This window comes from Mesocricetus auratus, unplaced genomic scaffold (assembly GCF_017639785.1).
Source record: "Mesocricetus auratus isolate SY011 unplaced genomic scaffold, BCM_Maur_2.0 Super-Scaffold_100010, whole genome shotgun sequence".
Taxonomy (NCBI): domain Eukaryota; kingdom Metazoa; phylum Chordata; class Mammalia; order Rodentia; family Cricetidae; genus Mesocricetus; species Mesocricetus auratus.
In genome coordinates, this window is record NW_024429194.1 from 86,789,777 (window position 1) to 86,804,254 (window position 14,478).

At 52.3% G+C, this 14,478-nt stretch overlaps 1 protein-coding gene and 1 long non-coding RNA gene across 7 annotated transcripts in view; one reads left to right on the top strand and one right to left on the bottom strand.

The window, feature by feature from the left end:
* Cacng2 (calcium voltage-gated channel auxiliary subunit gamma 2) overlaps positions 1-14,478 on the top strand; it is a 131,243-nt gene that overhangs the window by 109,787 nt on the left and 6,978 nt on the right. For all 3 annotated transcript variants that reach the window (XM_040754218.1, XM_040754217.1, XM_005066951.4), the window contains one exon: positions 3,299-3,382. In XM_040754218.1, coding sequence (XP_040610152.1) covers positions 3,299-3,382 — 84 coding nt within the window. The remainder of the gene's footprint in view (positions 1-3,298; positions 3,383-14,478) is intronic.
* The window catches only part of LOC121142954, a 46,046-nt gene continuing 33,297 nt past the window's right edge, over positions 1,730-14,478 (bottom strand). For all 4 annotated transcript variants that reach the window (XR_005880118.1, XR_005880117.1, XR_005880115.1 and 1 more), the window contains 2 exons: positions 4,800-4,959; positions 1,730-4,094 (listed from right to left, as the gene is read on the bottom strand). This is a non-coding gene — a long non-coding RNA (uncharacterized LOC121142954). The remainder of the gene's footprint in view (positions 4,095-4,799; positions 4,960-14,478) is intronic.

A 14,478-nucleotide genomic window follows, 5' to 3' on the forward strand; every position in this document is an offset into this window, starting at 1 on the left:
ACACACACACACACACACACACATGCACGCGCACGCGCACACACACAGCAGAGTAGTCAGCAGGGGCAAACCCTGTAACACAATGCAGGAGGAAGAGAAGGAAGTTGGAAGGGTCCAGTGAGAACCCGGGAAACGAGAGATGCAAGCGCATAGGTCCTGGGGTAGAAGGAACCCAGCGGTGAAAAGACGAAGATGTCCTGAGAGGGAGAGGGTAGGTGGGAGGTGAGGTCAGAGGCAGGGCAGGCCCTGGCATGTTACAGATGCCCAGTTTTCCTTGTGAGTCTGGCGCGGCACACAAATTGCAAAGGTGTGATGCCATTTGCAATTTCAAAGAAGTTCGGGAAGGGGAAGGCACAAAATGTAGAAGCAGGGTGACTACGGTGTCATACAACAGCTTACCTGGTGGTCTGAGTTTGTAGAGATGGGGTATAGGGTATGGCGGCATCCACGTAGGCAGTGACGAGAGGTTAAGGTGATGAGCTTCCTCCCCCCCCCAAAGGGCAGCCATGGAGAGGCTCTCACTGCTCTCACCGATGCTTGTAGAAGCTCAGGCTTGAAGGAGGGAGTGGAGTGCAAGATGGAGCTTACAGCTCTCTGTAACCCCTGGGGCGTGGCTGGGCTGTGGGGCCATCCAGACATGGGTTCTGAAGGAAAGGACAGGCTGCTCACACCTCACAGCCTCCACTCTACCTTTGGACACTTCTCCCACGCCTGGCACTATGCTAGGAGCCACCAGGTCAGGCATGGATGGGGCACGGGAAGGAGCAGCCAGGAGGAAGTTCAGAGCCCTTGGATGGGACACCAGGAGGTGCCACCTCAAGCCCTGGGCTCCAGACTCAACTCTGCCCCCATGTTGTTAGGATCTTGGCCTCAGGGGCCTGAGCCTCCTATGCATTGTCCTCATACAGCTGCCGGTCACAGAGCTGTACTGATGAAACATTTGTCAGATCCATGGGAAGACAATGGAAGAGCTCTGAGAGTGAAGGGCTGGGGTTTATGACTGAATACGAGAGGGCAGCTAAGAGGCTGCTGCGAGGGTCTTCCTGGTAGAGAAGCAGGAGAAGGTGTAAGCCTGGATACTGGGAATAAGGTTACCAGGGTGGCATAGGCCTCTTGCTAACACCCTCAAATGCAGGAGGGTGGAGAAGAGACAACACCCCAAGGCTGAAGAAAGAAAACCAGAGTCCCTAGAAGGTTATGGATCCATTTTCACTTGTAAAGCTTGGTTAAGTAGCAAGAAGACCCAATGTGCACTACATGTGTGTGTGTGAATATATGTGTGTGTGCACATGTGTGTGAGTGTACATGCATGTCTTTACATGTGTGCACAAATGTCTGTGGACATATGTGTGTGTATGCATGTGTGTTTGTGTGCATTCGTGTGTGCATGTATGTGGACACGTGTCTGTGTGTGTATCTATGTATATATGTGGTGTGTATGCATGTGTTCATGTATGTGTGCATGTGTCTGTGTGCATGTGTGTATGCATGTGTATTTGTGTGTGCCTGTGTGTGTATGTGTGTAATCTTCAGACTCTGAAAGCAAACAATTTGCTAAGTTGGGCGTGGTGGCTTATGCTTGATGTCTCAGCATTAGAAAGGTAGAGGCAGGAGGACTGCCATGAGCTAAAAGCCAACCTGAACTAAATAGTGATTTCCAAGCCTGCCTAAGCTACACAAAATGAAGCCTTGTCTTAAAAGTAAATAAATAGATTATGGAAAAGAAATGTAAAGTTTTAAATTGCTGAGTGGCTGGGGACTATATTTATTGGGTGATTCTAGCAATTGTCACAGAAAGGCAGTGGTTCCAGATCATTGCTCCCACATCAGTCACCAACCTAAATACTCCACCAACTACTCAGGACACAGAAACTGAGTCAAGGGAAGAAAGCTGAGCTGCACCAGGTAGGCTGAGTCTGGGCCACCCTTCCTGCAGGGACTGCTACCAGCCTTGTCTCCACTGCTGCTGGGGACACAGTGTAGGGAATTGCACAAAGCTGACACTCTGCTGACGGCACACTGAATCCTACCTGTCAGTCTGTCTGGAGGCCCCTCCCTCCCACGACTCACACTCTCTCTCTGGGTGAACACTCTGACAGTCTACGGGGGTCCTGTGCTGTTCCCACCAAGCAAAAGTCTGGAGACAAAGGCCAAAGTCCGAGTCCATGGTGCACTCCGCTCCAGCCAGCTGTTTGAGTACTGAGGTACTTCAGCTTCAGTTTCCCTGCCTGTGAAAGGGGTGACAACACCGGTGGCTCACATGGGCCTCCGGCCGCTAGTGAGCTGTAGTTCACAATCTCAAAGCTAGCGTGGTGGCTCAGGCCTGTGGCCCAGCATTTGGAAGGCTAAGCCAGGAGGGTCATGATGACTGTAGAGCCGGTCTAACCTACACAGAGTCCATAAATGAGCGTGGTAGAGTGTCAGTGCACTTGGAAGTTTCCTGTCCCTCCCGCCAGTTCCCTCTGCCGCTTACAAAATAACACTCCGAGGCTTAATATCAATTACAGTTGTTGGGCCAGTGACTCAGACATATTACTGGACAGCTCTGTCTTATAAATTAACCCATTGTACTACTCTGTGTACTGCCATGAGGCTGTGGCTTACGGATAATACTCCAGCATGATACTTCTTCAGTGGCTACATGGCGTCTCCCTGACTCCACCTTTTTTCTCTCCGTAATTCTGTCTGGATTTCCCACCTAGCTACATTTTGCCTGGCCATTGGTCAAAACAGCTTTGTTCATCAACCAATGAAAACAACACATATTTGCAGCATACCTATGGGCATCCCATATCAGGCCAGCCCTGCAAGCTCAGAACTGCTGGGGCTGTGGGGCTGGGAAGGGGAATATCCTGCCAGTGCGGATGGGATCCATCTTGTGGCCTCTTCTAAGGACTTGTCTGTTGTTGCATCAGTCTGGGGTGGGTCTTCTTGGGAAAGACTCTGCAGCTTGCAAAGAACTGGGTGACTCTCTGCCATGCAGCAGCACCCCCATCACCCTGCTGGGCTGTTGAGCCCATCCCCCACCCCTCTCAGCACAGTTCTCCACCCAGAATCAAACCCTGGCTCTAGCTAATCCTCAGAAGGCAGTGAGGACAGGGGACAGGAGGTGGGGACAGAAGGCGGGTTTTGATGTCTGAGCCTCAGCTCTGTGCTCAGGCCCACAGAGTGCGCATGGGTTGACCAGACAAATGTGCCAGCAAGTGACCCTCGGGAGACCGTGGTGTCCAGACAGGGCAGCTGGGTCCTGAGTCGTGCAAACCAGGCACTCACTGGCTCCTTCTGCCTTACCTTGCAGGGAACTTCAAAGGCCTGTGCAAGCAAATCGACCACTTTCCAGAGGATGCAGACTACGAAGCAGACACCGCAGAGTACTTCCTCCGTGAGTGCCCTGGTGTTGTAATCCCCCAGCCCAAGGCTCCCTCAAATTATCCCTTCTGAGACTCAAAGGTCAGGTGTATTCGGAACCCGGTTACACAGAGGGTAGGAAACCGCTGCTCCCTCTTGACTGGCCTACTCGTCCCCCCAGACCCTGAAGCCTTGCCTCCTCCAGGAAGCCACCCCGTTTATCATGCTGAGAGGAGAGATGATGTCCTTGTCCCCAGTTCTGCAGAGAAGGAACGGCCTCTTCCAACACTGGACATGGCACAGAACAGGAATCCAGGAAACGTTTCTCAAATAATTACAAAACCAGCAGGCAGTGACAGTGCACTTGTACCAGAGAGACAAAAAAAGGGATAGAATTTTTCCTTCCCTTCCCAAGTCAAATTAAAGTTAAACTGTGGTGTCACCGCTGTGATCTTAAATCCCCCTGAGACATATTATCAAGAGAAAGCATTTTTGAAGCCCCAAGGAAATTTCTCAAGCATCCCCAGAAACCAACACAGACATTGTTAGTTATCAAAAGGGATTTCCCAGAGAGGAGATGAGGGTCCTTGAGGTCTGGGGCAGCCATGCCGAAGGCTCTCAGGCTGCTCGATGAAGGGTTTGCTCTGCTCACAGAGTCCCAGCAGTGTTCCCGCCTCTGCCTCTGCTCCCGGGTGCCTCTCCTCTCTCCCTCCATGACAGCATCCCAGTTAACATCACCTGGGATCCTGTTGATTGAAAAAAAAAATGTAGGAGGCACTTTATTACATGAACTGCCCTGTCTCTTTCAGTAATCACTACTCACATCAGAGGCAATGGCTTGCAGGTCAGCCTGAGATCCGGTTTCCCTGCAAAGCCTTTGCAAAGTGACACTGGTGAGGCAGCCAGAAAGGGATGGGAGGGAAGCAGGACACAACTTACAGAGTATTTATTACTTACTTATTGGTTTTTCAAGACACAGTTTCTCTGTGTTAGGCCTGTAGACCAGGCTGGCCTTAAACTCACAGATCTGTCTGCCTCTGCCTCTTGAGTGCTGGGATGGAAGGTGTGTGCCACCGTGGCCTGGGTAGTTTTTTGAGGGGGTCGGGTGAGGGAGCAAAACACCATGAGTGTCATCATTTCCTTTTCTGGATTCCCTCGTGATTTGGCTCCTAAGTAGAATTCCCACAGGGCTGTCTGGTTGTCATCACTGTGTCTGGAGTCAGACAAAGCAATAAACCTAGGTTGGGTGCCTACTGTATGCTGAAGCCTGTACCGAGCAGTGGGGAGGCTTGGACAGACGGCTGAGACAGTCCCTGGTGCCCGTAAGAGCAGGCTTGAGGGGGAAGACCCTTGGAGACGGCTGGTCTCAGGACAGCCTGATAGAAACAAGACCAGGATACAGAGGTAGGAGGGTGGAGCCGAGCCCCACACACCTGGGCCCCGGGTCTCACCTGGACCAGCACAGTGAGCGCAGAGCACTTCATCAGCAGGGCAGGAGGCAGCTTGTCTCATTCAGTACAGCACCCAGAATACAGTAGTTGATCGACAAATGCCTCTCATGAAATACAGGGTTCCTCAGGGGCATCCTCTGCAGTGCTGTGTCTCAGTCTCCTTAGGGTAAAACAGAGAAGTGTCTTGGGGTATCGGCTCATGTTGTCCCTGCACTGGGATTTGTGTCAGCAACATGGGTCCCAAGGTCTGACTTGAGTTCACTGAGCAACGCAGGGGTTCTAGGTGTGTATAACAAATGAGCAAACATTTTCTGCAAAGGATGAGACAGGAAATGTTCTCAGCTGTTCGAGCCACAGTGGCTCCACCCTAGCCACAGACACTGGAAGTTTTTGAGTAAATGTACCCCCCCTTTTGGTTTTTCTAGACAGGGTTTCTCTGTGTAGTCCTGGCTGTCCTGGACTCACTCTGTAGACCCGGCTGGCCTCAAACTCAGAGATCCTCCTGCCTCTGCCTCCCGAGTGCTGGGATTAAAGGCACGCGCCACCACAACCCCTTTTCTAAATGACAGGATCTCATGTAGCTCAGGCTGACCTTAAACTTCCGATTTCCTTTCTTCTACCTCCCCAGTGCTGGGATTACAGGCATGAGCCTGATTTTTATTAGATGTCACTTGCTAGAGAAAAATCGACACAGGGTTCTTAGTGGCACTTCCCATGAAAGTTCATTCACAAAAACAGGCAGCAACCTGCCAGGGGTGGTGTGGGTGTGCCGGCCCTGAGTGCATGGTACAGATGGTGTGCTGGCCCTGAGTATATAATGTGGTGGTCTGGGCTAGACAGCTTGGAAAGGTCAAAGCCACTGCTTCTGTCATTCTATGAAGCCAGGGAAGCTGGGAGGCAGGGATGATTTCTCTAGAAGAGTCCTTGCCTTCATACACCTCTTCTGATTTTTTTTTTTGTTTTTGTTTTTGTTTTTCGAGACAGGGTTTCTCTGCATTGTTTTGGAGGCTGTCCTGGAACTCACTCTGTAGACCAGGCTGGCCTTGAACTCACAGAGATCCGCCTGCCTCTGACTCCCCAGTGCTGGGATTAAAGGCATGAGCCTGGCACCTTTTCTGGCACCTCTTAGGCTTCTCATCCCCTGCCTGTATCCCCATCTCATGCCTCATCACCCCACACTACCATTTTGCCGGTTCACACCCAGCATCCTGGCAAGACAGATGTTTGTTTCTTAGTCTCTGCCCCATGCATGTCTTCACGCCCATGTAGCACAACGCCTGACAGGGAGCCAGGTCTGATGACATGCTTCTCTGACAGACCAAGGAATTGGCTGGAGGGGGAAAAGGGTGTGGAGGGAATAGCACCAGAAACAAAGCAAGCAGCAGGGCCTCAAAGAGGAATTAATTGCTGAGGGCTTGCTAGGTGGGTGGGGCTCCCCTGGAAGTGGGTGGAGCCTGAGTCAGCCCCTCCCCCCCCACAGGTTAGTTCACTTGGCTAAGCCTCTCACTTGAGAGGCTTGGAGAGGGCCAGAGTTACCCTGAGAGCTAGCTATCCAAGGGAAGACTAAAGCTCCTGTCTCAGACAGGAGGTGTTGAGGGAGTCAGCCCCCACCCCACTACACTCCCCACAGAGCTGCTCCCAAAAGTGTTTCCTAAAGATGTTACCAGAGTGTAAACTTTGGTTCTAAAAAGCTCATTCATGCTGGGCGGTGGTGGTACACACTCCACTGGATCTCTCGAGGCCTGCCTGGTCTACAGATCGAGTTCCAAGACAGCCTTGGAAGCTACAGAGAAACCAAAACCAAAACAAAACAAAAAAGCTCAATCATTAATTCATTCACTCTGACATGTTTAGGGACTCTTGTCAGTACTCAAGACCTCAGGGTGAACCAGACAGCTGAGGACTTTGGGAAGGTCCTGGTGGAGGCAGGAGCCCATGTCCCTGCCCGAGATGGCTTCCAGAGAATAGGGTGTGATGGGGAAAGGCAGGGAAGGTGTGTCACCTAGCTGAGGGACCAAGACGTCTTTCCGAATGAGGAAAGGGAAAGCAGCGAGATGGTCTCTTGGGAAGAGACAACCTAGTAAAGGGAATCACCAAGCAAAGACTCTGAAGCAAAGACAGCACCCCATCTTCAGGCAACACAAACAAGGCCAGCCTCGCTGGAGTCCAGTCTGCAGCAAAGACAGCAGAGACTCTCGGCCTAGTGGGTCTGAGGAGAGGGTCTGAAAGGGGCAGCTGGCCGTTAGGGGCAGGGGACTAGAGGGCGCAATGGAGGCAGGGAGACCAGTTCCAGCTTTTGAGGGGCCGACCAGAGAAAGGTGAAGCAAGGTGAAACGGACAGAGTTGAGGCAGCCAGAGACGGGGTGAGCTGAAGGCCAGACAGCTGGTCGAAGGCTGGGTTCCTGGTAGAGGCTCGGCATTGAACTCCAAGTAGAGAACTCTTTACAGGACAGAGTGGAGGGCAGGGAAGGAAGCTATCCAAGACAGTGGAAAGGGTTCAGTGAATGGAGACACCTGAGCCTGGCCCTTCAAGGCAGCTCGCCTAATTTAGATCTCTCGACTTGAGGGGACAGTGACCACGCAGGGTGGGCTCCAGGAAGGCAGTGAATGCTCCAGTGGTTCCAACATCACAGCCTGTCTATCTCACTGTTCCTGTTGCTATGGTAAGATAGCCTAACAAGAGCACCCCAAGGGAGAAAGGGTTTATTCTGGCTCACTGTTGAAGGGCACGGTCCCTTGTGGCAGGAAAGTCAAGGTGCCAGGGGCTTGAAGCCGCTGACCCCATCACATCCATAGCCAGGAAGCAGAGAGACGAGCACACGCTGCCGCTCAGCTCCCTCTCTCCACTTACACAGTCCAGGACCCCAGTAGGGGATGGTGCCGCCCACAGTGGGCAGATCTTCACAACTCAGTGCAACCACGATGACCCAGACAGGCACACCCAGAGGCTCATCTCCATCAAGTTGGCAACACTAACCTGACAGCACCCAACTTTGCTCCACTCAGGACAGGCTCAGACCTGTGCCAACCCTGGCTCCCCACACCCACCCAGCCAAGGGCCGCCTGAAGCACTTTTCTGGAATGCAGGAAGCTCTGAAGACACACAAATGTGAGCTGAGTGGAGCAGGGCCTAACCAGACAAGCCCCCAGGGCGCATGAACCCAGAAACAACGCCTACCTGAGCTCCTTGCGGCTGAGAGAGGCGAGGGCCAAGCTGCCCAAGGCCCGGTCTGGCACCCAGCTAGAGTACCAGCTCAGCTCTGACCTACTGGTACCTTCGCCTCTCTGACCAGTCACCTGGCTGTAAAAATTAGGGTATCACCTACCAAATAGCATCATCATGAGAGTCAGGGGATGCAGAGAAACATCCTATCCTCCATCCCCACCCCAGATCTCATCTTGTTTCTGACTTCAGGTTTGAAATATAATTTGAACACAGATTACACCTATTTTTTTAAAACAAACAAGCAAACAAAAAGCAACTCAATGAAGAGCCAAGAGAGAATCTGGCCCCGCCCTCTCCCTCAACAAAAGCTGTGAGCTTCTCTTCATCCACACACTCGGTCAGCACACCTTCCCAGAGCCTCACTGTGTGCCAGGCATTCGGGTTGGTGTGAGGCCCCTCACCTCAACAGATGCCAAGTTCCCTGCCCAGGATGTCAGGCTTCGCTAAAATGATAGCGGTATGAGGAAAGGGGCGGAGCCAGCAAAGCGGGCTTTGCCTTGGCAGCAGCTCTGCCCAATCCACAGAGGGTAACTGCTGGGCCATACAAGCCCTTTTCTGTGTTTGGAACTCACTCCAGGGAAGGCAGAGATGTGAGCAGAGGTGGAGGCAGGATGTGCATCGGCCTGTCCCCTTTGTCACTGGCCGTTACACTCTTCCCAAACCCATGACTATTGTAAGATGCACCCCTGTAAGCTAAGCCCTGGTGAACCTGCGCCTCCTTCTTCCTGGGGGTCTTAAGCCTCCAGTGAAGCTACCACCCCAGTGACACATGTATCTTCCTCCTTCCCTTCCAAGTGTGAACAACCCACAGTCTCCCAATCCTCCAGGAGCAGCCTCCTTCCTGTCAGCCAAGCCTACAGCATCGAGGCCTGGCCTCAGGCACTTAAAGATTTGCAATCAAAGAAATTAGCAAATTCATCAGAAAACCGGTTAGAGTATGCTGTTCTGTGATACAGAGTCCAGCAGGAAAGGGGAGTCTACTGCCAGGGTCAGGTAGGGCTGGCAGCCCTCCTGGGGAGTTTGAGTGACAATCTGAGGAACAAAACAGAGTGAGCACAGCCGAAGGGGCCAGCGTGCCACCTCTGCCCTGCTTGTTCGCCCACAGCGACTACACACAGAGGGTTCTAGAAGGGTGTGACTACGCAGGAGCCTAAAGCTCAGCTCCTGGTCAGTAGAGGAAACAGGGTGTGCCTGCTCACAAGCCACTACCCAGCCTTCCTCAGGACCTGCTGCAAGGAATGGTCTTCCTGAGAGGAGGGAGGGGTGGATGGGTGGATGGGTGGATGGGTGGATGGGTGGGTGGGTGGATGGGTGGTCAGTCTTCATCTCTGGCCCAGCATCAATAAGGGTGAGATCTCAGGGCCTCAGTAATGTAGAAATAACCTTTGGTCCCCTTACACCTCTCCTGGTTCCGAATACCTTTGCTAAGTGTGATGGTGTGGACCTCACCTCACCTACCATTGCCCCCACTAAAGATAAATGGCCACACTGTTTGTCCCACCCAGCACTATAGGATGTACCTGTTGTGGCGGCCCCTGCCTCTTTCTTAGTCTGAATGAGGAAAAGGAGATGTTGGCTAGTGGCCATCACCCCCTTGCGAATGCCAGCATATGTCTCTGCTAGGGTCAACATCTGTGCCGTGTTCTGTGTCCATGCATCTAAGTGTCTGTGATGTATCCATGTATGAATGTATGTATGTATGTATCTGTACATGCCTCTTTCTATGTCAGGGGCAGATCTATGTGCTACCCATGTCCCTGCTATGTCCATAAGATGGAAATTTGTGTTTCTTAGTTTCTCCGTGTGGTTTCGAGTGAGGGAAAAAGAATCAGGGCAACTGGTTCCTGTCCACACTCACATATTAAGCACCTACTGTATGCCAGACATCCAAATCTACAATATTATAGACATTCATAGTGAAAGACCAATAGGTGGGATCAGATCCCCTACTCAACAGTTAGAGCCTAGAGCTAGACCTTGAGGGGAGGGGCCAAGACTAATACACTGGAGTTTACACATACACACACAAACGCACATACATAGACACACACATACACAAACACACATGCCTGCACATGCATGCCTGCATACACACACATACACAAACACACATGCCTGCACATGCATGCTGCATACACACACACACACACACACACACACACAAACCACGAAAAGGGACTGAGGGAGAAGGAACTGAGCACTCCACACACAGCTACCTACCACGTCCCCTCAACGTACAGTTACACCTGAGTGAGAGGTCCCTCACCAGAAACTCACCTCAGCTTGAGAAGGCAACTGAAGCAACAGGCCCTCCTCAAGGACCATCATACCACCATGTAGGAAAGACACTGACAGGGAGGAAAAGTAACCACCAGGCAGACATGAGGAGTTCGGCCACTGAGCTAGGCCACCAGGAGGCAGAAGAACAGAGGAACTACATGGACATGGCGGCAGAGGTTCAAATCCAGCAGCCTCTCCAGCTGCCTCCCCGGCCTCGTTTTCAATGCCGTCTCCCAAGGTTGTGATGAGGATGGAGGGAGCTGACTAAGGCATCACTCCTGAGCAGCCCGGGAGCACAGTAAGCACTCATAGGCATTAGCCAGTGCCGTTGCTTAATGTGGCAGCGTGCGTGCGTGATGACTGCGGTGGTGCAGAGAGCAAAGGGGAGGGAGCTGGGATGGGAACCGAGCTGACAGAAACCTGTCCTTTCTAGTCGGCTCCTCAAGCCAAGAGCAGCCTTTGAGCGGAGACCAGGGGGAGCTGGAGCTGCAACCATCGCAGTCACACACACACACACACACACACACACACACACACACCCCTCAGGCCCAAGAGCAGCCGCAGAGTCTCTGACACTGACACTGGCAGGCTCAGAGAGACAGCTTTGCTCTCTGAGACAGGACACTACCCACCCTGTGTGTGAGGATTTTGAACAGAGAACATGGTCAGATGCTCAGACTCAAGGCCTGGCTGACTCCTCCGTGTTCCGGGCTCAGCCAGGAGAGGAGAGGCCAGCTGGGAGGCAGCAGGCTGGGAGAGCCAGGATGAGCAGCAGTAGGAGGCTGGGAAGGGTCGTGGTAAGGGGGGGGGTGCTTATCAATACCCTGGAGGGCAGCAGGGACGTGAACGAGCTCCGACTGGGACAAGGGGTAAATGATGCTGCTCTTCTCTAAGGTGGGAACAGGCTAGGTTCCTGTTTGGTCTTAGGGGTTTTTGTTGTTGTTTTGTTTTGTTTTTGTTTTTTCTGTTTCCCACTTTGTTCTGTGCTGCTGGGAATCAAACCCAAGCCCTTGTGTGTGCTAGGCAAGCTCTCTACCTCTGAGCTACAAGCCCCGTCCTGCTCTTGGTTTCTGGTGAGATTCTTCTCCTCACTGGAGCATGAAGACCTTGAGGACCCAAAGAGGAAGGCTGTACATAGTGTCCTACCCCACCCCATCCAGCTCACGGACACCCTCGGCTCAGGGCCCGAGACAACAAGGTCACTCTCTCACCTTAGAGAATGTCCCTCCACACTCTTCCTTCTGTCCCTACCTCCACTTATCCTTCTAGACGTTCAAGGGCTTCCTAGGATGCTGAGCTTGGAGTGAACAGGCCTAAGTTGGGGAGTTGGGACAAAGGGGCCTAAACTCCAGATGGCTGTGCTCTGTGGTCTTGGGTAACTCACTCAATCTCTCTGAGTCTCCAGTGAATAAGTAGTACTTTGTTAGCACTCCCCAGCCACCATGGGGAACACCCTGAGGGAAGTCCCTGAGTTGAGGTTTGCCCCCTCCAGTTTTGGGGGTAAAAGAACTCTTGAGTGCAATCCTGCGGGAGGGCCAACCAGCCCTGTGTCTCCGTATCACAGATGACGGGGAAACAGATCCAGAAAATGTAATGCTACTCAGGATACTTCCTGGGAACAGGATCTAGGAGCATTCTCCTTCCACACATCCCTTGCCCAACCTTCAACAGGGTCTAAGGGACAGGGACCTTCCCCCCGAAGTCAGAACGGTCAGGGAGTCTAGTGGTCACATCCCACAACAAAGAAGGCTCTGCAGGCCCGGCTAGCAGCCAGCCAGTGCAGGGCAGCATCAGCGTTCCTGCCCTGGCCCAGCCAGATCCACTCCATCCTCACTGCTCTTGGCTTTGAGGCTGCTGAATCACAGCCTGCACTTAACAAACACCCACCTCAGGAACCCAAATCCCAAGAGATCCCAAGAGAGGGCCAGCAACACGGCCCAGGCTGTCACCAAAACTGACAGCCTAAAGACAATGTCTGGGACCCACATAGTGGAAGGAGACTCCCACAAGTTGCCTCTGATCTTCATTCACTCACACAGCACAGCACACACAGGCTCTCCCCACCTCCACACCACCCACACACCACAGACAGACATATGGATGGATAGGGAGAGAAGATAGATAGATAGATAGATAGATAGATAGATAGATAGATAGATAGATAGATAGATAGATAGACTGACAGGAAAATAGGTAGATAGATGGATAGAGAGGAAGAGAAGACAGACAGACAGACAGACAGACAGACAGACAGACAGACAGACAGACAGACAGACAGACAGACAGGAAAATAGGTAGATAGATGGATAGAGAAGAAGAGAAGATAGATAGGAAAATAGGTAGATAGATTAATGGATAGAGAAGGAGAGAAGGTAGGTAGATGATGTAGATCTTTGATTATTTTAAAGGCCCATGAAAAACAATAGCCACACCCACGATGGTGTCATAACAGCAGCATTTCCTGACCCCCTGGGGACATGCCCTGCACTTGTTGCCCAGGCTCCTCCCCAAAGCAGTTAAGAAGCTGGCTATTCTCCTTTCTGATCACTACACATACCGCTGGGGAAACTGAGGCACAGGTCCAGGCAGCATGGTCTGATGCTCAGACAGGTGTCTCCAGAACCTGAGTGACGGTCACAGTCTCCGCACACAGCAGACCACCGAGGAGTGACTGGCCCAGTACCGACACAGCCAGTGCTGACCCCCCAAGTAGCCCCTGTACCCCAGCATATCTTCCACGAGGCATCACAGAGAACAAGAGCACTGTGCTGTGTCCCCAACCTGACAGTAGCCCGATTCATCTTTGAAGCCACCCTGAGATAGCTATGGCTGTTTCCCATCATATAGATGGGAGAGCCAGGCAGAGACCACACAGCCAGTGAGGCACCCTGTGTGCCTGGGCACCTCTCTCCCTCTCTTTCCCTCTTCTCTCTCTCTCTCTCTCTCTCTCTCTCTCTCTCTCTCTCTGTCTCTCTGTCTCTGTCTCTCTCTCTCTGTCTCTCTGTCTCTCTCTGTCTCTGTCTCTCTCTCTCTCTCTCTTCCTGTCAGTTCCTCGGCACCTCTTTCCCACACACACCCCTTCTGTTTCACATCTAGTTTCATGATCATCAGCCACATCAGCCATTTGGAACAAAAAAGGGGTTCAGGCAGGATACAAGAGCCTAAAATGTTCTTCCCAGCCTGGCATATCTAACACCCAATCCCACTAAAATGGATCAAGTTCCAGTGGGCTAACATTCATAGCGTTCAACACTGCGCAGAAACTGGGGAGCTGCCCTCAGTGTGCTAACCACTGTGCTACTGGGGTACAAGCCAGGGGAATAAGATAGCACTCTTGCCTACAGGAAGGATCCCAGGGACACAGGATAGTCACAGTGACGGGGGCCTTAGGGGTCCCTAGCACAGTGCAGCAGAGTGCGGCCCTGAGGCCAGAGAAGGGAAAGACAAACGGAAGAGCCAGCAGCAGGCCGGGTTTCCTAACACACACACACACACACACACACACACACACACACACACCATTCACCCTCCCACTCTGCCAGATGGAGAAAAGGAACAGCATGGCCTCTGTGTGCTGATGTCCATCGGCTATGTCCACCCCGAAGAGTAATTTCACAGTGTGATGGCCACAGGAGTTGGGTCCCTGAGGTCCAAGATCACAAACATGATTTGCCAAGATAATCTGGCAAAGAGGACTAACATAATGTTGGTTAAGTGTCCCTATTCCCCACCCACCCACCTCAGCTCACCCCTGCTTCCGCTTCCTTGGCAGAGGCAAGAGGCCACTTCCTAAGTGTGGTTCTTCCCCGGTGCTCAGGACGTTAGTCACCTCCACCACCAACACCGAAAATGTGAATTGAAGCTGACTGTAGCAGGGCACACCTGAAATCCCAGCACTCAGAAGGCTGAGACCAGCCTGGGCTACGCAACTAGTTCTAGCCAGGCTAAGCTACCCTGCCGAAAAGGTGGGGAGGGAAGAGGCAAAGAAAGAGAACCATAAAGTGCCCCCAACACACAAACACGTCACTTACAAACGCCCCTTCGTTTCTTCTGGTCACTGAAGCTCATGAGAAAACCATTAGGGTTTTCATCTTCTCTGGGCAGTGGCCACATGCCGGGGATCCCCAATCCTCAGGCCTTAGAGCTAAGGGCAGGGAGTCCTCATCTGTGTCT